The sequence below is a fragment of the Magnolia sinica genome, chromosome 17 (genome assembly GCF_029962835.1).
Source record: "Magnolia sinica isolate HGM2019 chromosome 17, MsV1, whole genome shotgun sequence".
NCBI classification, from domain to species: Eukaryota; Viridiplantae; Streptophyta; class Magnoliopsida; order Magnoliales; family Magnoliaceae; genus Magnolia; species Magnolia sinica.
In genome coordinates, this window is record NC_080589.1 from 11,982,737 (window position 1) to 12,009,201 (window position 26,465).

Sequence of the window (26,465 nt, forward strand, 5' to 3'; positions counted from 1 at the left end):
AGTCGGCCTGTTCTGACCTGAGTCCGATGCCTGGTATGCGATCAAAATCGGCAAACACCTATCAATCATTGGCTGTTATAGACAGACATGATCAAAGATCAATACATGTAAGAAGTTGAAAAAGTGAAACATATTAAGTATTGTCCGAATTAAACAGTCACCATAAAAAACGTTGGACAGAACTTGCAATCCTGAGGATAGACTATTGCCAGGTCGGTCCGCCTCTTCTCAAGGAAATCAATGTATTTGTCGATAGCCTAATCACTAGAATAGTATGATTTAGCCATGTATTAATATAACAAATAACTCCATGTCAATCAATACATGTAGAGAATAAATTAGTGATGCCTACCACGCTATCAACCCATGCATCCTTCACCCATATCATGTCAAACCAGGAGTAGGCTATCGTGGCCTTGTTCACTTCATACCAGTCCTCTACCTCTTTCAATTACTGCGCGGATAGTATCCTGAATGGATCCATCTGTAGAGGAAATGGTATCGAAGTAGTGGCAAAACTTGTTGCAGCCTTGGGTTCGAGAACCAAACCAAGGGTTGTATCAAATGTAGACAAAGACAAGTACGGAGAAACCTTATAAATTGATGGCTTCAGTACCCTTTTGGGTCTCCTCTGATAGACAGGATGAGAAGTGGATGCATCAAATACATTACCCTTGGCGAAACCAAACGTGTGCACATCGAATTCCCCATGCATGAAGCGTTCTTTCTCTTTAATATCATTTTCTTCCCATCTCTTCAACTTCTCACCCTCCTCCTCCATCGTACAATCTTCCTTCTCCTTATTAAACTCCTTTCTATCCTTCGCTAACTTTTCTTTCTCTTCAAAAAACAAATCCTTCTCCCTTTTCAATGCTTCGTTCTCTTTCAGTAACGCCTCCCTCTCATCAACCCTCGCTTCTTTCCTTCTCAAGTCTTTATTCTCTTTCCTCAATTCTTCCCTCTCCTTCTTTAATTCCTCTCTCTCCTTCTTCAACTCTTCCTTCTCAACTCGAAATTCCTCCATAAGAATAATACCCCCCCTCGGTCCCTCTCCCTCCACGCCTTTCTTAGTATTTTTGCCCTCTTCGTCTGATTCATCTTCCTCCTCATGATCACTCTCATTACCCTCTTCCTCTTCTTCCTTGGTCTTAATGAGCTACACTGCATAACGATGGGTATGTAAGAGGAATGATGCCTTTACAAAAGCAGAAAAAATATAGTTCATTTTTCCATAACATCTTACCTGGAAACTTTGACGAACTGATCTTACCGCATCCGTTTCCCATTCTCGAAGGGTCAGTTCTAATTTCATTATTATTGATGTCTGCAAAAGAATGAAGAGTATTGTTAAATATAAAAGCATATACCTGTTAGAATTAAGCAAAGTAAATGCCAGAGAAATATATTAACTTACAGCTTTATTTTTGAGAATAACATGTATTTTGTTGTACCTCCAACCCTTCCAGCCTCGATATTGATTGAAGCGTGGAATTTGATGGGGAACATACGAAACAACACAATCTTGCAGGGCAGGTAGTATCTTTACTGCCCATACCTGTTAGAATGAAATTGCACCGACTTAAAAATTCATAATTGTATATAGAGGATAAACATATAAAAAATAAAAGGTGTTCTTACTTGTAGAGGAAGGAGGCAACCACATACAGTGTACCGAGGGGCACTTGATGCGGCAATGCCAGATTCTATTCCTTGCGACATTGTATGGTACCCCAAACTACCCCAAGGATAGCTATAGAAATCATCTAGCGAGTCCACCAAGTGAATATAATCCATGTTGCACATGGTTTTTGGTTCGGTTCCCCTGAGAAAGAACTCTACAACCAGGAGTAGGGCAACCTTCACGACATCCTCATGCTTATTACTGTCAACTAATCTATCAAAAACGTCCATTAGGTCCTTCTTTAATACTGGATATTGCTTGAAGTATTTGTCTCTTAATGTACTCGTAGTGCCACAAATTTTCGGTACAGTAAGATCTCCAGTTTTAAGGCCCGTAATGAGGGTGAAGTCCATCTCGGTAAACTGCACTCGTCTCCCTCTGATCTCAAATACTAGATCACCTTTATATCGTTGAAAAAGAAGGTGAAATAGAGCCCCTAAAAATCTAAAGGATGTAGCATGTAATAGAAATGAAAAAGGGGATTGGCTAAACAAATTTAGCCGACTATCGTGCTTTTCCAATCCACCCTTCACCTTCTCAAACCACCATTTCAGTGTACACCTAGACGTTGGGTTGGGGATTACAGCTGAATATTCATCACCTACAAAGATGAAAATGAACAACATATCAAACATAAAATTACAAACATAAACATATTGTACAAAATCAGAAATAAATGAAAACAATGTAGCATTTCATGAATTTGAACAAGGTTCATATGAAATATAGATAGAAATTGAGCGAGAAAATACCAGAAATTTTGCAATACAAACTATCAAAATAAGCGAGGCAAACATGAAATTGAGTAGGGCAAACTAGATATTCAGCGGGGGACATTAGATAAACAGCAGGGCAAACTGAAAATTCAGCAGGCTAAACTACAAAATTGAGTGGCAATTACATGAAATTGAGCGGGGCAAACATTAAATGAGCGGGGCAAACTAGAATTTTAGCGGGTCAAACTTGAATTTCAGCGAGGAAAACTTGAAATTCAGTGGGGCAAACATGAAAATGAGCAGGGCAAACATGAAATTCAGCGGGGGAAACTAGAAATTCAGTGGGGCAAACTATGAATTCAACGGGGCAAACAAAAATATCAGCGGGGCAACTTGGAAAATCAACGGGGGAAACATGAAATTGAGCGGGGCAAACTAGAAATTGAGTAGGGCAAACTATAAATTCAACGGGGCAAACTTGAATTTCAGCGAGAGAAACTTGAATTTGAGCGAGGCAAACTTCAAATACAGCAGGGCAAACTTGAATTTGAGCAGGGCAAACTAGAAATTGAGCGGGGCAAACAAGAAATTGAGCGGGGGAAACTTGAATTTGAGCGGGGCAAACTACAAAATCAGTAGGGCAAACTAGGAAATTAGTGAGGCAAACATGAAATTGAGCGGGGGAAACGTGAAATTCAACGGGGCAAACTAGAAAATCAGCGGTGCGAACTTAACAGATAATTTCATGTATGGATCCCAAAAAACTAAACGTATCCAATGTTCAAATGGACCACACCACATGAAAATTTTGAATTGAACTTCTCATATTGATCATTTCTTAGGGGCCACAGAAGTTTTGGATCAAGCTTATAATTGTATTTTCTATTAATCCATGTCTATATGATCTTATGAATAGGTTTGATAACAAGCAAACATCACTGTTGGGCCCATTATGGTTTCAACGGTGGAAATCATTATGCCCACTGTTTCCTGTAGTATGATCCACTTGATCTTTTGATATGCTTCAATTTGGGGCTAAATCGCTAAGATTAGATGGAAGAACGGATGGACGCCGTGGATATACTACATACATTCAATCTGGCCCCAATTGAGTTTAAAATATACCTGTGGTGGGTGATTTCTTCCCTGGACCGACCATTTTCGGAAGAAGACAATGCTGATAAGGGGGCCCACAAAATGAGTTTTTTTCGTCTTTCTCATGGAACTGGAGCATGGAAGGGAGGGGGGTGAAAGCAGCGTGAAAGCAACAGTGGAAAGGGAGATGAAAATCAGACAGTGAAAAGGAAGAGGAAAAGTGGACAGCAGTGAAAAGAAAGGGTATTTTCATCCTGAAATTCGTAATCTGCATGTGCAGGTCTAAGTTGCAAAAGAAGGTTTGTCTTCTTTCATAAAAACAGCTAGCTAAAAGGTGGGGTCCACAGTCCTAAATTGAGCAGGGCAAACTTGGAAATGAGCGGGGCAAGCATGAAATTGAGTGGGGCAAACTAGGAAATGAGCGGGGCAAGCATGAAATTGAGCGGGACAAACTAGGAAATGAGTGGGGCAAGCATGAAATTGAGCGAGGCAAACTAGGAAATGAGCAGGGCAGGCATGAAATTGAGGGCAAACATGAAATTGAGCGGGGTAAACATGAAATTGAGCGGGATAAACTGGAAAATCAGCGGGGCAAACTATAAAATTAGTGGGGCAAACATGAAATTGAGCAGGGGAAACATGAAATCAGTGGGGCAAACTAGAAAATCATTATGCCCACTGTTTCCCGTGGTATGATTCACTTGATATTTTGATATGCTTCAATTTAGGGCTCAACCGCTAAAATTAGATGGACAGCGTGGATATACTACATACATTCAATGTGGGCCCATTTAAGTGTAGGTTATAGGTTTAGGTTTAGGTTAAGGAGTTGAGATTAGGATTAGGTGTAGGTTTAGGTATAGGGATTTGAGAATACATTTAGGTTACAGGTTTAGGTTTAGGTTACAAGTGTCGGTTATACGTTTAGGTTTAAGTTAGGTCATAGGTTAAGGGTTAGGGAATTGAGAATAGGTTAAGTTTTAGGTTTAGGAAATCGGGTTCGGGACCGGGTTTAGGTTTGAGTTTTCAAGTTTAGGTTTATGTTAAGGAGTTGAGATTAGGATTAGGTGTAGGTTTAGGTTTAGGGATTAGGTGTAGGTTTAGGTTTAGGGATTTGAGAATACATTTAGGTTATAGGTTTAGGTTTAGGTTATAAGTGTCGGTTATAGGTATAGGTTTAAGTTGGGTTATGGGTTAAGTTTTAGGGAACTGAGAATAGGCTAAGGTTTAGGTTTAGGAAATCAGGTTCGGGACCGGGTTTAGGTTTAGGTTAAGGAGTTGAGATTAGGATTATGTATAGGTTTAGGTTTAGGGATTTGAGAATACATTTAGGTTACAAGTTTAGGTTTGGGTTATAAGTGTCGGTTATAGGTTTAGGTTTAAGTTAGGTTATAGGTTAAGGTTTAAGGCCCATTTACCCCGGCGGATTGGAAGGGATTGAAGGGTATTAGGGTGGATGGCATGGATTTCTAGGTAATGATGGTGTTGTCGGTGGATTGTTTCGAGATTCATGGGATTGCTATATCCAGTCTGTTTGGCATGCCCGACCAATCCTGGGATTAAACCTTCTCATCCCTTCCAATACCTCAAACCAAACACATCCCACACAAATTTGAAAGGATTAGGGTGGATTGGATGGGATTTAAAGGTAATGATGGTGTTGTCAGTGGATTGTCTTAAGATCCATGGGATTGGGATCAGATCACCGACTCTGTTTGGCACGCTAGGCCAATCCTGGGATTTGACTTCCAATACAATCCAATCCCTTCCAATCCGACTGGCCAAACGGGCCCCTAGGGAACTGATAATAGGTTAAGGTTTAGGTTTAGGAAATCGGGTTCGGGACCGGGTTTAGGTTTGTGTTTTCAAGTTTAGGTTTAGGTTAAGGAGTTGAGATTAGGATTAGGTGTAGGTTTAGGTTTAGGGATTTGAGAATACATTTAAGTTTTAGGTTATAAGTGTAGGTTATAGGTTTAGGTTTAAGTTAGGTTATAGGTTAAAGTTTAGGGAATTGAGAATAGGTTAAGGTTTAGGTTTAGGGATTTGAAAATACATTTAGATTTTAGGTTACAAGTGTACAATATAGGTTTAGGTTTAAGTTGGATTATAGGTTAAGGTTTAGGAAATTGAGAATAAGTTAACGTTTAGGTTTAGGGATTTGAGAATACATTTAGGTTTTAGGTTTAGGTTTAGGTTTAGGTTTTGAGCGGGGGCAAACTTGAAATTGAGTGGGGCAAACAAGAAATCAAGGCAAACATGAAATCGAGCAGGGAAAACTGAAATCGGGGCAAACTAGAAATCGAGTGGGGTAGGCATGAAATTGAGTGGGCAAACATGAAATCAACGAGGCAAACTAGGAAATGAGCGGGCAAGCATGAAATCGAGCGGCAAATTAGGAAATGAGCGGGCAAAACTAGGAAATGAGCGGGCAAACATGAAATCGAGCGGGCAAACATGGAAATATGAAATTGAGTGGGTCATACTAGGAAATGAGCAAGGCAGGTATGAAATTGAGCAGGAAACATGGAAATGAGCGGGAGAAACATGAAATTAAGCGGCAAGCATGAAATCGAGCGGGTAAACATGAAATTGAGAACAAACTAAAAATTAAGTCAGGCAAACATGAAATTGAGCGGAAAAAACAAGTCAGGCAAACATGAAATTGAGCAGAAACATGAAATTAGCGGGGCAAAAGTAGAAAATTATTATGCCCACTGTTTCCGTGGTATGATTCACTTGATATTTTGATATGCTTCAATTTGGGGCTCTACCCCTTAAATTAGATGGAAAATGGATGGACGCGTGGATATAATGACAGAAACGGATTGACTACTCCTCCTACCACCAGCCACTGGCTGCTGTGGCCCCATCATGATGTATGTGTTTCATCCATGTCGCCATCTATTTTTATAGATTATTTTATCATATTATACAAAAATTGAGGTATATCCCGATCTCAATTGGACCACATTACAGAAATAGTGTTTAATGAACATCGATCATTAAAAACTTTTTGGGGCCATAAAAGTATTAGTCAAGATGATCTTTGTTTTTAGCCTTCATCGGGTCTTTATGATCCAAACAGATTGGATTTCGGATAAACAATACGGTGGGCCTCGGGAGGATTTAAATGATGGATATCCAATCACCATTGTTTACCTGTGGTCACCAACCAAATTTCCATCTAATTTGGGGCTCAACCCCTTAAATTAGATGGAAAATGGATGAAACACATATACTATGGTGAGGCCCACAAAGCACCCACCACTAACCACGTACACCATGGTAGGACCCACAAAGGAAGGACCACCACACATACGCCATGGTGGGGCCACAGAGCACCGACCACCAGCCACGTACATCATGGTGGAGCCAAAGAGCACCGACCACCACCATGTACACCATAGTGGGGCCCACAGAGCACCAACCACAGCCCCGGACACGGTGGGGCCCACAAAGCACCGTGAGGAGTAGCCAATCTGTTTCTATACCCATACATTCAATGTGGGCCCAACTGAGTTTAAAATATACCTGTCCGTGCTTTCTTATTGGACCGACCATTTTCAGAAGAAGATGAAATGTTGCTAAGGGGGCCCACAAAAGGGTTTTTTTCTTTCTAACGGGGTGAGGAAAGGGGGTGAAAGCAACGACAGTGAAGCAGCAATGGAAAGGGAGAGGAAAAGCAAACTGGTGGTAGGCGGAGTACCCAATCCGTTTCCGTGAAAGGAGGGGTATTTTCGTCCAGAAATTCGGTCTCAGCATGTGCAGGCCTAAGTTGCAAAACAAAGTTTGTCTCCTTTCATAAAAACAGCTGGCTAAAAGGTGGGGTCCACAGTCCTAAATTTCTCTATTTTCAGCCCCGGGACACTCGGATTCGGATCCTCAGCAACACATGTTTTACTCATTGCACAGAACGCCCAATTTTGTGGGTCTACCATGTCGTATTTAAATCCACTCCGTCTATCGGGTTCTGTCCTCGATGTTAGGCTTTACAACCAAAATGCAGATAGACACACAACTCAGATGGGCCACACCATACAAAATAATAGGGACGAGATGCTAACCGTATGTTTGTTTGTGCGACTTCATGTTTATCTTTCATCAAACCCGTTAATCAGATAAGAAATACCAGGATGAAGAGAAAATACAAAAAATAACCCAATAAAAGACTCATATAGGCCACACCACGTGAACTCATCAGTTTCAAGACTAAATTCACAATTTTCCCATCGGGGCGATGATATTTTATTTTTACGGTTAAAATAACACTCATCACCTTATGGACGGAGTGGATTTAACGTATAAGACATGTTGTACCTCATACAGCCAGGGTGTTTTACGCGCAGGCGCAATAGGCGATTCGGGCCGTCTCTTTTCATTCTCTTCAAAATCAAATCATCCGTTCCTCTGCTTCGCTCGATGCACCAAAGCCTTCCCTTTTTTTTCTTTTTTTAAAAAAATAAAAATAAAAAAATCTTATCTACGCTATAAAAATGCTCAGGCATGTGGCTATTCTCCTTCAGGTTCTCGTCTTTCATTCGCTCTATCAAGAGCAACATCTACCCCTCTGGAAATAATTTCCATGGACGCTGCTTCCTTTCTCAAATTCGCCGCATTTCCGTCAATCTCCGTCTCTCTCAAATCCTCGAAAAGGGCAATGAAAACGTCTTCTTCTTACAGAGTAAGTTTCTCTTTCTCTGGCGATTCCTGCTTTTTCATGGAACTCGTATGGTTGCTTTGATTCTGTATTTAGATGAGAGACTGATATTCACAACCCCATTTTTTTTATTCATGCCCCCTTTTCCTACTATTTGTACTGAAACATTCCATTAATAAATTTACTTTGTTGGCAGTAAAAAGTAGAAAAAATGAGTATTTGAATCAAAATGTGGGCTTGTCACTGAAGTTGGGAATTCCGGAAATTTTTTTTTTTGTACCAGGGATTGATATTTACACCCTATCCTTTTTAGTGTGCACACCCTTTTTCTACTCTTTGTACTAAAGTAGTGTGAGCGTTGTACTGTTCCAGTAGTAGTTTGTGATTATTGGGAGTATAAGTAGAAAAAGAGAGTGAGCTATAAAATATACGGCAGTATTTGTGAAAGTTGTTTTTATCTATCTAAGGTATAAAATATTTCATTTAAAAAATCTTTGGAATTTGGATGTTTGTCAAATGTTTCCAGAATGGGACATAAAACTTTGGCCCCGCATTGGAAAGGGAAGAGAATTGATTTGCAGTTATAAATGCCTCCATTTTATTTCACCATGTTTTCAAACACCAAAGGGACAACATTTGCAAAGGCTGCTTTCCACCCCTCATGTGGGGAAGGGCTTGGGTAAGGGCACTTGAGATGCACTTTGCATGTAGGCATCCTTGCAAGGAGCATCGGGGGGTTTGATTGGCTCGAATCACTTGTGTATGATTGAATAAAGGGTGTTGCCACTTGCTCTTGCTGATTGATGTGTGTAGAGAGTTAGAACTATGCAAGGATGAATAGGAAATGACCCCAATCTACTGACCCACCAAAAATTATGTGATAAGGTATTGTTCGGTTATGAAGGAAGAAGGGGTTAGAAATCTCCCTTCACCTGATCTCTTGGTCTCCAAGCTATCGCCATTGCATTTGAAGTGCATACAAATAGGAGATACAATGACTACAAAAGAAAAATGAAAATGTCCTCCTATTCTTGTGCTTGGGTGTTGATCTTCATTGCATCTCCCAAATGCTTTGAATCCTCAAGGTGATTTCAGTTAACTGAAGCAGAGTCACACATTAAAATAGCCGGGTCATGCTCCTTTTAGACTACCGTCTTCCCTTAGTCTTCTTCTCCATGAATTCTTCTTGTGCCCCTCCAACCTTTTCTTGAACTATAGATTTCTCAGCACATGGGAAGGATCAATAAGCCTGGATTTTGAGAATTGTAAGGCTATTTATAGACTCCTTCAATGGCACTCATACAAATTTAAGGGAGTTGGTGATTAGAGGGGTATTGCATAAAATAACTGTTTAAGTCCCAATCCTAGGATGCAAGGATAGGATTTTAATTGTTAGGATTGAGGATAGGGTTTATTAGAGTGAGGCTTGGGCATCCTGTATCAGTATTTTTGGGTTGTAATAAGGAGTTCTTTGATGTTTGTTGGGGACTTAACTCCGCCATCTTTGTTGTGCGATGATTCCTCATCATCCCAGCCTTTTTGGCCTTTCGGCATCTCTTTTTAATAAAATCCTTTTGGCATTTAAAAAAAAAACTGACTTGGAGCCATGTTCCTTAATTTTTCTCTTGACATCTAAGTACTTGTATGTAGTGTCTCATATAATAATTTTGATCTCTCTCTCTCTCTCTCTCTCTCCTTGTATGGTTAAAGATGAGACCTGAAAATTCAAATGAATGTTATGCAATCAAGGTATTCAAAATCGGTTACCATTACGTAACGGCAACGGTCATAACCATTACACGTCATGGGGTCGAAACAGCTATAACGGCTGTTACAAAAAAAAAAGGCCGTAACGGTGGCCCAAGTAATGGTCCTGTAACAGTTTTTTCATTAAAAAAAGGGCCATAACGGCCGTTCCGGCCCGTATCATAATGGTAACAGTGGTGGCCGTTACGTGCACTGTTACCGTTTTCGAACATCTTACATGCAATGGCCTAAACTAGCTGCTTGTTTTTATGCAACAACATTTGTAAGGGTGGGACCCAACATTCAGTGATCTAGATCATTCATTTGATGAGCCCCATTGCCGATGGTTGATGGATGAAAATATACTCCATCAGACTGCCCAAACCGTCAATCTGTGTATTTTCTTCTCTCCACTTTGCATAGGAACCCATGCAATATGTGAGAAGCATTACTTATTCAATGACCATTTTTGTTGAGGAACAAATGCCTGAATCAAGAGGCATGTAATCATCATGCCTGCAAAATAAATAACAAGTTTTCCCTCATGCTTGCCAAGGGCCAGCTTGCAATATATTCTAAATGTAGAAGAGCATGCATCTACCATCTGAATGAGAATTGGATGACAGTGGGTCTAGCATGTTCCTAGCACATTCTCATTTTGGGAGGATTCTGCAGAAAGGAGCCCTTCGCGCCTTGCGGGATGCACCAAATAGTACATACACAGGGCCTTATCCATCCATGGCACATCTAAACAGGTCCAAATTGTTGAATGACTGCGGGACTTTTCGTATTATACTCATTTCCCACCGTACATGCATTACAATTCGAACAGTAAAGAAATAGATGTGAACATGACCAATTGAGTTGAGTTTCAAGTTTGACCTGTCTTGCATATTGATATTTCTGAAGTATTTGATTTTGTTGTCCTTACTTCGATCTTTTGTAATTGTGGGTTCCACTCAATCAATACTAATGTTAAAGTAATACAATTGTTTATTTATGTTCAGATATTGTCACATAGAACTTGCTGGTCGATTAGCAAAACTGCTTCTGTGAGCACTTTTTACTTCAAGAGCTCACTCCATAAAGACTCTCTATTCTCAAACACAAAGCCTTTTTGTACCTATCCTAGCGAAGATTCAGGTTATTTCTCAAAGCGAAGAGCCCGTGGACCGGTCATGGCACCGAAAAAAGCATCGGAAGGTAGTGTCTTAGTTACTCTCGTTGGCACAATATCAAGATGATCACCCTGTACCAGTCCTCGGTGCTTTGTGTGTCTGTGTTATTATTATTTTTCATTTCGATCATATACTTTAGGTAATTGATATTTACACCTACCCTGCATGGTAAATACACCTTGTCTCTGCCGTTGGCAGTGCAATTCTGTACCCTTGTGACCTGTATCTTTGCATTGTCAAAAGTAGAAAAAGTGTGTACCTATAAAAAAGTTGGTGTAAACAGTGGCTCCCTGCCTTTCTCTCTCTTAAAAAAAATGTGGCTCCCTTTTTTTTTTTTTTTTTGAAACAATTATGATATTTCATTAAAAAAGGATGAAGCCTAAAAATACAAATATACAAAAAATAAACCTAGAACAGGAAGAACATCCCCCGAAAGAACTTGCAAAGGGAAAGAAGAAAAACTAAGCTTCCGCCCATTCCTTAGCATTAAGGATAGCCCTTCTAAAGACTTGAAAAGCATCTCTTTGCTTGTTTCTAAAGCACTGCTCATTCCTTTCCCACCATAAAGCCCAAAAGATCGTTAACAAGCTTAATCTCCACATCCTTTTTCCAGATTTCCCTATCCCCCCACTGTGCCATGCTAAGAGAAATTCCTTTATCGAAGATGGAAATGCCCATAAAACCCCGAAATATTGTAGCAAGTGATCCCCGACCTCCCTTGCAAATAAGCAATGGATAAACAGGTGATCCACCGATTCCACGTCTTTAAAACACATCAAGCACATGTTTGGGAGGACCGTATTCCTCTTGCACAGATTGCCCATCATTAGCACTTTATTTCTCCCTACAAGCCAACCAAAAGCTGCCTCCTTCAAAGGTGGTGCACCATAATGCCAGAGAATAGCTGTTGAAGATACTCCAATGTGCTCCTTTTTTTTTTTGCTGGAGAGTTAATGCAATACCACATTTTAGAGTTCTGGACTGGCATGCATGATATTGTTCAGGTGCAAAGCAGGATGCTGGAAGGTATAAGGACACTATTGATTTGCCTAAGACAGCCTTTCCCATGAGGGCAAATTCTGTAGTAAGGGAGCCAGAAATTCAGAAACTATGGGACGAAAATCAGGTGTTGAAGAGGGTGGTTGATAGGAATAATGGGGTGGGTTGCTTAGCTTACCTGTTGTTGTTTTCTGTGTAGTTACATTAATTTATTGTTTAACACAGAATTACATATGCAGGGAGCCTTTACTCTTCATGATGGTCCGCCATATGCCAATGGCGATCTACATATAGGCCATGCTTTGAATAAGATTCTAAAAGATATTATCAACCGCTATAAGGTCTTCTTCCTCTGGATCTGTACATTTTTCTTTTGATTGTTTTTAGTTATAGTTTATATACATATATGTGATAGCTTCAGTTGCATGCATATACCGTCTTTTTCTCTTGCGTTTTAATAATTGTTTATATAGATGCATGCATTTATAATTATATTGACGTTTTAGTTTTGAACTTCAGAAGTTCATCTGAGGAGAAACTTGAGAAGTGAGAAAAGTAACTGTAGTTATAGAGGGGCAATGCTTTTATTGCCTGAACTGATCCTAAATCAATTACCTATGGCTCATTGAAAAGAATCAATCACCATCAGCAAAGTCACACACTGTTGTTTGAATAAAGGAAAGACCAAATTTGCCGGGACGAAAAAATATGCCCCTGCATATCTGCATTGTCCTCTTTCACACCGCTCAGAGGGCAACTCGTACAAGTGTGAATGTAGGCTTCACTAGCTTATGCTACCCTGCTATGGAATCAGGTACTGCACTCACACATAAAACTGAAGTGTTACAAAGAGGTGGGACTCATTTTTGAGTGTCCAGGTAACGAGTCAGTAGCTCGCCCAACAAAATGATCCCAAACCATGTAAGCATAGGCCCCCCACATATCCACCCTCGGGGGTGGGAGTCTATAAGCCATTGAGGTTGTGCTATTGTTCATTTGCCAGCAGGGAATATAAGAAGAGTTCAACAACTCTTGTATCCAAGATTAATTTCTCAAGAATTTGAGTTCTTCAGGCCTTTCTGTCAAAGGTTCATGAGGTAGTTCCCCATTTCCTCTCAAAATAGTGTGCTTTTTTCCCATCCAAACAAAGAAAATTTCTTCTCACAAAGTGCTTGGCCAATATCACTCCAATGCAATGAAATTTCTTCTGCAGTTACAGGCTATGTTACTTGGGCATTTCAGAGGAGAAGCCATATCCCTACCATTTATTGTACCAGTATCGAACTTGGGCAACACTGGTTGTATCGAACTTGGGTAACACCGGTTATAGATTGTATTGTGGCACTATGTGCTTTGGATTCTAGTATGTATGGGGAGATTTGGCTCCCATTATGATTTGCTATTCCACTTCCATTTTCAGTTCCTGCTTAGTGGGAAACTGAACCTAAAAATTATGAGATTTAGAAGTGCAGGGAACTATACTAGGTAATTAAGGAGTTTAGATTTCAATGATTATGGCAAAATTTTCAAAACCAGTAATCACTAATATGTGCCCACTCACTTTCAGCGTATTAGATCATATGAATATGTAGGAGACGGGAAATAAAGAAAATGAGGAAAGGATAGGATGGTGGAGTCTCACCACCAAGTTCTAGAGGAGTCCTACCCCTTGACCTGGCAATGGATGGGCTTGGGTTGGTTTAGGTTTGGATTTTGAACTTGTCAATCAAAATTTGATTTTGCTTGGCCTGGGCCCAATGCGTTGCCAGCCTCACTTACCCCTAGTTTTGAAGATGATTGTCTGAAGAGGAACAAGTTCCCGAGAGACTGGAACTTGCTCTGATACCAATTTGATGGGAAACTGAACTCAAAATTAAATTCTAGATTCAAGTTCAGATTTCAGAGTGCACAGAATTTTGTAATGGAAATCATATTTCAAGAATTCCAGCAAGAATCCAAGGTCTTCACTTTCAGCAGATTAGATCATAAGAACAGGTAAGAGACAGGAAATAAAGAAAGGACAGAATAGTGGAAGTCCTGTCACTAATTTCTAGAGGAATCTCAACCTTAGTTGAGGAGGATATCTCTTCTATAACAAATTTCCATTGCGGGAAAACAAGGTTTCATTTACAGTTGCAATCAAGTTTCCATAACCTGATCATGACCCCTATTTATATGTTATTTTTGAAAGCTTATTTTATTACAAATGAGCAGCAAATGTTTCACTAAGGCTACAGCTAGGAACATTTTGACAAGAGACAGTCTGGATACACACCATGGACTTTACTCCCTAGCTTTCTTCACAAAAATCCACAGGAAAATTGGCAAAGACACTTAGAGATTTGGCCCAACTGACCACCCTATTTATTGGGTTTTCTCCCTTTACAAAATAAAGATCCTTGTATGAATGGGAAACATAAGAAATTACATCCTGGTTTGCTTGGAGAGTAAGTTTCCTCCTACAACCTTGTTAAAAAAAACTAAAAAGAAGCTTAACAAAAGTAATTTTCCTTGTATAGAACACACATGGCTTTATAGGGGACATCTGGGCCCCATGGTTGGTCAAATAGTCCAACCATGTGATCAACAATCCAACACATGACCTAAAGGGCCAGTCAGATGAAGATTTAGAACTATTAGGTCCACATGCATGGGCTGGAAAGCCCCAATTTTTTAAATTTATTATTTAATTTTAAGATAATAAATTTTTATTCAGGAAATCCGACAAAGCAAAAGCTAGATGGAGAAGGAAACAACCCCAATATACAACTTGAAAATAGACAAAATATTATAAACGACCACAACTTTCACGCTAGGCAACCATCCCACCTCTTACAACTTAAATTTCCTCACCACCTCTTCCACAGATCCGCTCTTATCCTGAAAACAATGTCTATTCTCCTAACCCTAGATCGCCCACAACACAACCATAATGACAAGCCACCCCACTGCCTTCCCTTCCTTCCCTATGCTCGATTCTTGATCGGATGCTTTGTGGATCCCAACCTTGGCTATACGTGTGATGAGGACTTCACGTCACGTACACCCTTACGTACGTATCAGAGGAGGAGGTGGGCCACACCGATTTTCCTGTGGCTAGACAAGTACCCGTGATCGTGCTAAAGACCCCACACTGGGAAGATGCACATGGACTGCTTTATGGAGTGATCCAGACCATTGGATCGGAGGGACGCGATGATCGGGCCGTTGGATCGCATGGATTACATGATTAGGCCATTGATCGTTGATTGTCCACATTAGTTTTAGACTTTATCATCTTTTAGGATACACACACACACACATATAGATAGATAGACACATTATGAGTGTTTTGGTTGATTTTATTTAGACCAGGGCTATTTTCGTTAAGATTCACAAGACATGGGGATTATTGTAATTTTTGAAACTTCTTTGATCTATGGGGGGGGGGGGGGGTGTGACCTCTCTCTCATTGGATTTTGTGATAAAAAAAGAAGAAGAAAAGCTCTTGCTTTCTTCATCTTTATGTGATTTGAAGATACTTCCATGCGATTTGGAAGGAAGATTGGTGCGAGGCTAATTTTCATCAACGGAGGTGCAAAGTCTCCATTTATCCCCACATCATCTTCTATTTTCTCCCCCATCCAGGTATTTCCTTCAGGTTCTTCATTCTCCCCATCCCAGATCTTCGTATTCTCCCAAACTCAACTTTTCCATACCCATCCATAATCTAAACCCCAACTGACCTAAACCCATCCTCCCACGCCACATGTGTGACCGTACGTCAACACGTGTGAATCCCACCCGCCACTTCTGGTTTCCCACCATTATTATCAAAACCCCTTCCTTTCATCCCTGAAACCCTAATCCTAAACCTAAAATTCCTAATTTTCCTACTTTCCCAAATTACCCAAACTATAATTTTCACCCTAGGTTGTATTCGGTTTCCCATTTTGAAATAGACTATACCCTATGCTAATTGGATGTCCCTACATCTATTAGATCCTAGTTTCTTTTTATTTAATGATCTTGTGTTATGATGTTGGTAGCTTAGGCTAGGATTATGCATGATACTCTTCTGATTTTTCATGATATTTGTGATCATTATAGCGATGTTTGTTTATTTTTGTTAAATATCTTAATTCGGCTACTTGATCTCACAAGTTAATTGGTTCATACATCGGTCCTGCATCAACGTGGGTATATTTTCATGGTTGGGAACCTTCCTGCTTCACTTCTTGTTGCCACTTCTGTTAACTGCGTTTCACTCCATCACCTCTGCAAAACCCAATTGCTTGCCAAAGGGGTATTTTTGTTCCTTTTGACCACCACAAGTTTTGAATGTAAATGGCTGGAAATAAATCTGCTAGATCCTTGGTTCGATGCTTGCCATGTGAAATATTTATGTCTTTTAGCGTAGGATGGAACACAAATGTCAAATTGATTTGCATGCATACTTATTCATGAATATCTTAAATTTTAAAAAAGAAAAGAAAATAAAAGAAAGAAATGACAAATATATTAAATTCACACTCACATTTTTAAATAAGAGATCTTTCTGATAATGTCCTTACACCATCTACTTTGTTTGCACAGCTTCTTCAAAATTATAAAGTCCATTATGTGCCTGGTTGGGATTGTCATGGCCTGCCAATTGAATTGAAAGGCAAGTATTGCTTGTGTTACAAGTTTCATCATTTATTAATTTTAGTTAGTGCATAACACCTGCTCCTAAATTATGAGTACTTCTAATGCTATTGGCTTTGCGTTTTGCCATAACTTCTGAGCATATCAAGGGCAAATGTTGAATATAAGAAGAACAACTGTTAAGTCATAAATACAGTTTCCGCTTACCAGGAGACTTCTTTTGGGTCTCAGCATCCACTTAATGAGAAATTGGACTTAGGACATATACACGATCCACATCCTTAAAAAGACATGCAGGAACACATTTCCACAAAATATGCAGGAAATGCATTTCTTGAAAACTGGAAGAACTGCTTCCTAAAACTGGACGTGTTTCCTGAAAAATATAAATATATTTTGCCACTTGGAAAAATGACACAAAACTGCAGCTTTGCAATGAGAAATGACACAGTGTAGAAAAGGCAGCAAGGCAAACAAAAGGGAGGTTATTTTTTCTAATTGAATTAGTTATACTGGATTGTTTCAGTGAGAATCCCCCCTTTAGCATCTTTGCTCCCTGGAATTTTCTCCACTACATTTGTGTTACCTCTTTTTAAAGATACAGTTTTGCATAATTTCCATGCTCTCTAGTTAATTAAAGACTTCCATGGACCAGTTTACAATTTCCAATTCATACATGATAACAAAAGAAAAGGTCACATTATACTGCAAGGAAACTACTTCAGAAATGTCATGAAATATTGACAAATGTTGAAAGAGTTCTGAAGTGTTGGAGCATCTGCTGACACTAGTTCTGGACATTTGTTTGCAGCTGCATCATGGTGTTTGTCACTATGTTTCTCACTAATCTTTCCTATTGGTTTATTTCGGTTAGAAACTTTCTTTGATTTGTTTGACAATTGTTTTAAATGTTTCAGTTCTGCAGTCAATGGATCAAGATGCCAGAAAGGCTCTTACTCCCCTAAAGCTGAGACAGAAAGCTGCCAAGTTTGCCAAAAACACTGTTAATAATCAGATGAAATCTTTCAAGGTCATTACTTTGTTTATATATATATATTTATTTAATGGTACAAATGCTTATATGCTTATCTTCAATTAGAAAGTAGCCTTCCCTCTGGTGACCTTCTCTTCTCCCTTCATCTTAAAGTTACATGTACTGTTGTCTTGAGATTAATCTCACATGAATGCAGACAGATGCTGTTTTTTACACACATGAACATGTGTGCTTGACAGTGTGACTAAGGGAAATAAATAAACTTAAAATTTTGTTCTTTAAATACTTGCAGCGCTATGGGGTATGGGGAGACTGGAGCAATCCTTATTTAACACTCTCTCCAGAGTACGAGGCTGCTCAAGTGAATACTCTCTCTCTCTCTCTCTCTCTCTCTCCCCTTCCGTTGTTTCTTTCCTCTTAATTTCTGAATGGAACTGCGACCTTTTGTTGTCTTGTCTTTTGGCTTCTTGATATTCAAGATATTAGTTTTAAACTTTGGCATTTTTCATATTTGTGTATAGTTTTCATGTTTGCTGCCATCGTCTATGATGACCACATCAGTAAATGTTTTTTGCTGCAGTGGCTACTGATTTTCTATATTTTTTCTTTTGTTTCTGCCTGATCTGGAATGACATTGTTAATTCTGATTGCACAGAATCACTAATAAATTGTCCTTTTTTTCTTCTTCTGTGAATGCTTTCTCTATTAGATTGAAGTATTTGGTCAGATGGCCATGCATGGGTATATCTACAGAGGCCGAAAGCCTGTGCACTGGAGTCCTTCTTCATGCACTGCTCTTGCGGAGGCTGAGTTGGAGGTAAGGTTCACTCTCAACTGTGTGCACATCTTGTTTTGCCAAAATTGCATGTTATTATTCTTACGACTGTTGTATATTGTAACATTAAAGAAAGGACTTCTAATACTGGAGTCAGCGCGCGCGTGCGCACTCACATTTTACCATTGTGGCTTTCTGCATAGTGGTAAGTTTTGTATTTAGACGTTTCGAAGTTGAAAACTACCCTGGGTTTACTGCTCAGTCCTCCACGGTTACATTGGTTTCTGAATCTTGAGCTAAGAAATATGGCTTTTTGTAGGCACCTCACCTTTTATGGGTGGTCTAGATTGTTCAATCCAGCTTAATTTAGGTAGATGGTCTTGTCTTGATTTATAATTATGCAGGAGTTAGTGAGTTTGAGTAGTGCCCCTCACCCTGAACCAATTTATAGTCAAACCCCTTGGAACCTTCAAAAGTCTTTCCAAGAAAGCCTAAGAGGTGTGGAATCCAGCCTTACCAGGTGTGCAACCCAGCCTTACCCAAGTCTGGGTCCACACTCCACACTACTCTTAGGTTTTTGAGCCTCTTGAGATTTCTGTGCCCAAGAGAGCTCAATTTTTTCTATTAATATGTGTTTTTGAGTCATGGAAATTCAATTTCTCAACTCTGATGACCCTTGTTTTCCAAGTTTCGCCTTTGCAACCCCAATCACTCATCAAACCACCTTTAATTTGCGATCTAACCCCAATGAATCCCTTAGATTGTACCATGTGTCACTCATCTAATATACCCTATCAGCTTTTTTAAATTACCAAACAACCACCCTCATTCTCTATAAATGGGGACCCATGTCTTGGAGAAGGGTCTTGATCTTGCATCCCTTCAAGCCTAGTCATAGGAGCTCTTCCACCTTAGGAACCTAGCCACTCTCTAGCAAAGTTCCCTAAAAAAATAGAAAAATGCAGGAACAACGGAGAATGGCTCTAGGATTTGAAAACTTGGGAATTTTCTAAGTCCTGAGTGGCTAAGGAGACCACCCCAACCCATTGTGTTTCAAGCAATGGCTTTTGTTAGCTTCTGAATTAGAGAATTCTTTTGATCTCCTTTCCCATCCAAGACTCCTAGCACAAGTTCTACAAGAAGAGCTTGAACAAGACAAGACCCTTCGGTGGATATCAAGAACACATGCACCTTTCAACGGAAAATTCTCCATAACCCCATTCAATCATCTCATTCTTTGTCTAATCCTCTTCATTTTTATTTCTTTCATTTTTTGTTGCCAAAATTCTCCTTAGATGAGCTGGTAGAGATAGTGTAGTGTGTGTGAGTGAACCAAGGTTCAAGCCCCAGTAGCGTTACCTTTCAAAAAATAAATAAATTTCCATTCTAGGAATTTCATGAAGTAGAGACCATGTGTTTGCACAGGTGGAGAAGGATGCTTAACACCTTTCCCCATGATCAAGGCCCTTCCCTGGGATGTTAGATTTAAGACCATATAATTGGAGAAACTTAAAAAAAGAATAAGAAAAAAAATCACATTCCTTTGTTTTGAGAACTTAGATCACTATTCCAACATTGGCTCATCGCAACTCCGTAATTTTACACTTACAGCCTTCTAGTTGATTTCATTGGTCTTTTCACACTTGCTAATATAATCTGGGAACCAAAATTCATATCGATATTAAACATGTAGGTGTAATGTATATTTGGATTACTTGAAAAGTGCGTGTAGGTGGGGCTTTATATGGAAAGGATCAGATGGCAACCATAAATTTCATCTTATGAAGTGGGAAGAGATATGTAAGCCCTGGAATCAGGGTGGGGCGACTATTAGGAGCTTGGAGAATATGAATCTAGCTATGCTAGGAAAATGGGTTTGGAGATTTGGGGTAGAGATGAGCTCTTAACGGAGGGGGGTGATCGCTAGGAAATACGGGATAGTGGACTAGGTCGTCATTGTTTTATAGGGCATCACTCATTTGGAAATCGGTTGCAGTTTGGGAAATGATCGGTTTCGTGGTGGGAAGTGGGAAGAATATTAGATTCTAGGTCGATAGATGTGTGGGGGATTAAAAACTCAGCGATCTATTTCCACAAATGGCGGGAATTGCATTGGAGGTGGGGTTGAGGGTAGAGAAATGCTTTTCAATATGAGGGAAGATCGTTTGGTCCCCACCGTGTAGGCGGAACCTGGGAGATGAAGAACTTGTAGAGTCTATCAGTTTGTTGGAAATGCTCTCAAAGGTTTCTCTTGTTTCTTCAGATGCAGATTCTATGATTTGGTTAAAAGATAAATCTGGTAATTTCTCAATGAGATCTTTCTACATCTTTCTTAGTGAGGCTGACTCTAGTGGTGGGGTTGCTTCCACATCGTTTATTTGGAATTATGGTGCCCCTCCAAAAGTTGCGGCATTAACATGGCTAGTGAGGAGGAAGAAGGTGCTCACAGTAGATCATCTGCATAAATGAGGTCTCATTCTTCCAAATATTTGTTTGATGTGTATGTGAGGCGAGGAATTGGTGAATCACTTGTTCCTTTACTGTCTGCTTGCAAAGAGGTTGTGGGATCAATTCTTCATGACAGCGCTAGAATCGGTTGATAATTTCTTCCTAATGTGGCAGGGAGGGGGTTCAAAAGTAAGGAGTAATTACTAAATAGTAAATATCAAATTAGATATTAGTTACTAAATTAAATAGTAAAAATACTAAATACTAATTACTTTACTAAATAGTAAATACTAAATATTAAATGCTTAGAGAGAGAGAGAGAAAGGAGAGAGTGTCACTAGGTTATGGAGTTACAATTGTTTGTGTGTGTGTGTGTGTGTGAGAGAGAGAGAGAGAGAGAGAGAGAGAGAGAGAGAGAGAGAGAGTTACAAATCAATCTTAAAATCGCTTGACATGAAGTCTTGAGTCTTGATTTGAGTCTATTGATTCTTGAATCTTGAACTTGGAAGTCTTGAAAGTTGAAAGCCTCTCTTGAACTTGGAAGTCTTAAAGTTGAAACTTGAAAGTCTTGAAAGTTGAAAGCCTCTCTTGAACTTGGAAGTCTTAAAGTTGAAACTTGAAAGTCTTGAGTGTAGAATCTTGATGCAAATGAGTATAAACTAGAAACTAGAAACAAACAAGAAACTAGAAACTAGAAACTAGAAACAAATAAGAAACTAGAAAGTACAAACAAACAAGAAGCTAGACAATAGAAACAAACAAGAAACTAGAAACTAAAAACCTGAAACTAGTAACTTCAATTGCAAATTTACAATGAAACAAAATAAAAGACTTTGTTGACTTGACTCTTGACGTGAGTTGTTGAGTCTCTTGAGTCTTGATAAATGATAATTCTGATGAAAGAAATCAAGAATAGATCAAACAAGGTAGAATAGAGATTAGAAATTTAGAATAAGAGATTAGAATAAGAGGAGAGATTAGAGGAGAGATTGAGAGAAAGAGCAAGAGTGAATAAGAAAGTAAAAGAGAATGAAAAAGAAAGAGAGAGGTGGTGTTCTTCTTGTCTTCTTGCTTCTTGAAGAATGAAAAAAGAAGTGATTCTTCTTCTTGCTTCTTGGAATCTTGATCTTGATTCTTGCTTTCAAGTGAAAAATAAATAGTAAAGACTAAAGACTAAGAGATTATGAAAGAGATTAAGAGAATGGAGGGCTTTAGAATGATGAAATGAGAGCAAGAGAGTGTGTATGAGAGCTTTAGTGAATATATCTTGCAAATGGAGAAGGGGGGAGTGCCTTTTTATAAGTAGAACTTTTGAAAAAAAAAGAAAAAAGAAGCTCCAATGGTCAGATTTTTGACTGTTGGAGGGTATGCAATCGCATATGCCATTATGCGATTGCATGATCGCTTTATGATATATGCAATCGCATGCCATCCATATGCCATATGCGACCATCGCATATGCCATATGGATGGCATTATGGGATTATGCAATTGCATAATCGCTTATGTGATCACATATGACAACATTGTTGATGTTATCTTCCTAAGCCATATTCTTCTTAATATGTTGTTACAAGTTTTTATTACATCATGCAATGAAAGTCACAATGTAAATTTGTCACTTATTACTTGTAATTCTGTTGCTTTTGTTTTATTCACTTTGTCACTTACGTCCAAATTTGTCACTCTGAAAATGGATACTTGTAGCAACTCTCTTTTTTAGAAGTAAGTTGGCAGGTAATTGTTTCATCATGAGGATGAGCATATAATTATTGTTTTTATGTTTGGACTCTGAACATATCCCGGGAGCTCCCCCTCTCCCCTTCTTACACTCTCCTAGGTTTAGTGTTAATTCCATTTAATTTCTATGCAGTATCCTGAAGGGCACGTTTCAAAGAGCATATATGCTATTTTTAAGTTAGTCGGTGCACCTCCAACATCAAATGGCTTATTGGAGGAATTTTTCCCTGATTTATGCTTGGCCATATGGACCACAACTCCTTGGACAGTTCCTGCAAATGCTGGTAAGCGTTTGATAAACTTCTCTTCCAAAAAATTTATGGTGTTGTAAATTATTTTTAAGTCAAATAATAGATTCACCTGAAGAATTGTTGTGACGTTGATCACATGATTCACATATTTCCTTCTAGAACTGACCATGCAATAATATATATTTTGCTCCATTGTTCAGCTGTTGCAGTGAATGCTGAGCTTCTATATGCGGTCATTGAAATGCACCTAGAAGACATTTCTAAATCACCTGGAACTGGAAAACTGGGCAATGTTCTGAGAAGCGAGCAAAGGAAGCCTTTTCTCATCGTGGCAACAGAGCTCGTGCCAACATTGCAATCCAAGTGGGGAGTGAAGCTTTCAGTCAAGAAGACGTTTTTGGGATCGGCACTCGAAAATTGCAGGTTGCATCTGGAAATGGAAAGTATGAAGTTCTATTATGCTTATGAATGAACTTTGGCATGTAACTGCTCATCCATTGCTAATGTGACACGTGCACTGTCAAAGTTGTTCCAGGACTATGTATTTGATAAATTCAACCAATACATATGCCTAACTTCTGGTTGCTGACAATAATATCAGGTACATACATCCGATTGATAACAGAGAATGCCCTGTTGTTATTGGGGGAGAATATATTACAACTGAATCAGGAACTGGATTGGTCCATACTGCCCCTGGTCATGGTCAGGAGGATTACATAACGGGCTTGAAATATGGACTACCAATTATCTCTCCTGTAGATGATGGTGGAAAGTTCACAGAAGAAGCTGGTCAGTTTGGCGGTTTAGATGTCCTTGGAGATGGTAATACTGCTGTTGTGAAATATTTGGATGAAAAAATGTCAATTGTCATGGAAGAGCCATACAGTAAGTTGAAATCTTTTCCTGTGGAAAGGATCCCAGTTGTTGCTTCCTTTCTGATTTGAAACTGAAGCAGGAGGCTTGAGCATAGTTTCATGAACTCTCCTGCTGATTTTTGCTCGTCTTCTGCAGAACACAAGTATCCTTATGACTGGAGGACCAAGAAGCCCACTATATTTAGGGCAACTGAGCAATGGTTTGCTTCTGTGGTAGGGTTCAGGCAGGCTGCTATGGAGGCCATAAATCAAGTAACATGGATTCCAGCACAGGTATTGTTTTCTGTACACTTTATGCTGATATTTTGAGTTGTGTACTGCTTTCAACTTGTCTTTGAGCTATGTTTATTGCCTACTCGCTGCCATCCTGAGCATCAACCCATCCGCAGAATCAAGATGCAATCATTGTTTTTGTCATCGGATGTTGATATCCTTGAGTTTATTTCTTGCTTATTCTGCATTGGCCTTAGACGGAGCAATATGTATTGCTAAGAGCTCATTATGCTCGACATTTCAACAAAAGAAACGGCCATACCGTTTTGATTGTAAACATGCTTTGGCACTCTGCTAAATTTGATTGCTGCCATCCTTTAACTGATGCTGCCAATGTGCTTTTGAAAACTTCATGGCACATGAAATTCTAAAAATGATCCATCTTCCTCTACAACTTGTATCTTATGTTTCATCATCATCATCATTGTTGCCTTGCGCCATTATCATCATACACCCAGCTCTAATTTTTTTTTGAAACATCCCCATCAATTTCTCCATCCTTTTGCATTATGAAAACAGGGTCTGTAACGAAACAAGTTGACGTGAGGACTCTTCTAGTAATCAATTTAACTATATTTGCATTACATATACAGATATACTCTCTATTGGTTCTACTAATTTTTAATCCTCAAATCAAACATTACCTGGATTGTGGGTCACTCCAGTATATGGTATGGAAATGGTACATGATCAGCTACCCCCATTAACACATGGCATGCTAGGTGGCTGTTTGGACACATGAACAAGTTTGGACCTGGTTAAAACATGACCAAAACAAAATATTCCGGTCACTTTTTGTTATATTAAAAAAATTAACTTTAGAGATATGTAGAAGATCAAAGGTGCAGATCATTGCCTCGCAGGAAACCAAGCAATCAGTCTGTGACAGGAAATTTCTGGACTCTGTTTGGGGCTATAACAGCAAGGATTGGGTGGCAGTTAATGTGGATAGGACGGCTGGTGGAATTGTTGTAATGTGGAATGCATACCTGTGGGATAAGAAGTGGTGGGGAGGGAATTTTTGTCTGTTGGTTATTTTTAAGGAGATTTCCTCAGGCTTTCGCTGGCTTTTCATGTCAGTTTATGGGCCAAATGTTGTGGCTCAAAGGCAAGAATTCTGGGTGGAGCTGACCAAAGTGAGGAGCAGGTGCGATGACCGTTGGTGTGTGGTCAGTGACTTCAACTTCACTGGATTCACATTTGAAAAATCCAATGGAGGAGAATGACGCATAGCATGATAGATTTTTCAGATTGGGTGAATTTTCACGAGGTGCTTGATCTTCCAATGGGGGTGGTTAATTTTACTTTGGTCTAATGGGCAAGAAAGTCAGATAATGACCAAGATCGACGAATTTCTGGTTTCTTTGGGACAGGTGGACCGTTTTCCTTTGGTGGGTCAGCACGGGCTGCCGAAGCCGGTGTCAAATCACTGTCCAATCTTATTAGAAGTGGAAGACGAAAATTGGGAGCCTTGTTCATTTAGGTTTGAATTGGCATGGATGGAAGTGGAAGGTTCTCAGAGTTAGTAAAAGATTGGTGGTTTCGTTGGAGGTGGAGAGCTATGCTAGCTTTAGGCTATGTAAAAATTGCGAATGCTTAAAAGCAAAATTAATACTTGGATTGGAAGAAAGAGGTTTTGGAGTGTCGGGAGGCGATGGGGAACATTCTTGTGGGTATTCAAGAATTAGATAGACAGGAAGAAAGTACTGATTTATCGGAGAAAGAAAAAGTTGTGTGGGCTAAGCTATCTCAAGATTACAAAACCCATTTAAAAGAGGGAAAAAATTAAATGGCACCAAATATCTAGAGCAATATGGTTGAAGGTAGGAGATGAGAATACAAAGTTTTTCCATAGCATTGCCAGTGCTAGGGCCAGATGCAAAAAAGTTTCTTGTTTGTTAGTGGATGGGAGGAGAGTTGAGGGAAAAGGAGTAGTTATGTGAGGTAGTTGTGCATTTCTACAAAAGAATGCTAGCTAGGGAAAAGTGGGAGAGGCCAAGGCTAGATAACCTCAATTTTTGTATGACAATGATCGAGTAGGAGGTTGAATCTCTAAGCAAGGATAAGGCACCTGGTCCAAATGGCTTTCTGATTGCTTTCTTCTAGCTATTTTGAGATGTAGTAAAGGACGACGTGATGGGATTTATAGTTGAGATTGCAGACGGCACCCGTTTGTCGGCGATATCGACACTTCTTTTATTGCAATTATTCTAAAGGTTTTGAGTTCAAAAAAGATCAATGATTTTAGGCCTATTAGCTTGATTGGGGGGCCATATAAAATACTCGCCAAAACCCTTGCCTCTGGATTCAGGTCAGTGGTGGGTAGTGTCATTGTGGAGAACTAATGCGCTTTCGTGTCGGCAAGGAAAATTCTAGAGTGTGCACTCATAGCCCACGAGTTCATTGAT

General features: G+C 39.4%; 1 protein-coding gene across 1 annotated transcript in view; it reads left to right on the forward strand.

Annotated features, from left to right (window-relative positions):
- Positions 1-7,898: 7,898 nt before the first annotated feature.
- LOC131231605 (isoleucine--tRNA ligase, chloroplastic/mitochondrial) overlaps positions 7,899-26,465 on the forward strand; it is a 57,776-nt gene continuing 39,209 nt past the window's right edge. The window contains exons 1-12 of the mRNA XM_058227857.1: positions 7,899-8,173; positions 10,903-11,098; positions 12,078-12,232; positions 12,312-12,413; positions 16,648-16,717; positions 17,616-17,728; positions 17,985-18,053; positions 18,402-18,509; positions 22,789-22,939; positions 23,107-23,329; positions 23,508-23,794; positions 23,921-24,057. Of these exons, the coding sequence (XP_058083840.1) occupies positions 8,075-8,173; positions 10,903-11,098; positions 12,078-12,232; positions 12,312-12,413; positions 16,648-16,717; positions 17,616-17,728; positions 17,985-18,053; positions 18,402-18,509; positions 22,789-22,939; positions 23,107-23,329; positions 23,508-23,794; positions 23,921-24,057 (1,710 nt within the window). The 5' untranslated portion in view covers positions 7,899-8,074. The remainder of the gene's footprint in view (positions 8,174-10,902; positions 11,099-12,077; positions 12,233-12,311; positions 12,414-16,647; positions 16,718-17,615; positions 17,729-17,984; positions 18,054-18,401; positions 18,510-22,788; positions 22,940-23,106; positions 23,330-23,507; positions 23,795-23,920; positions 24,058-26,465) is intronic.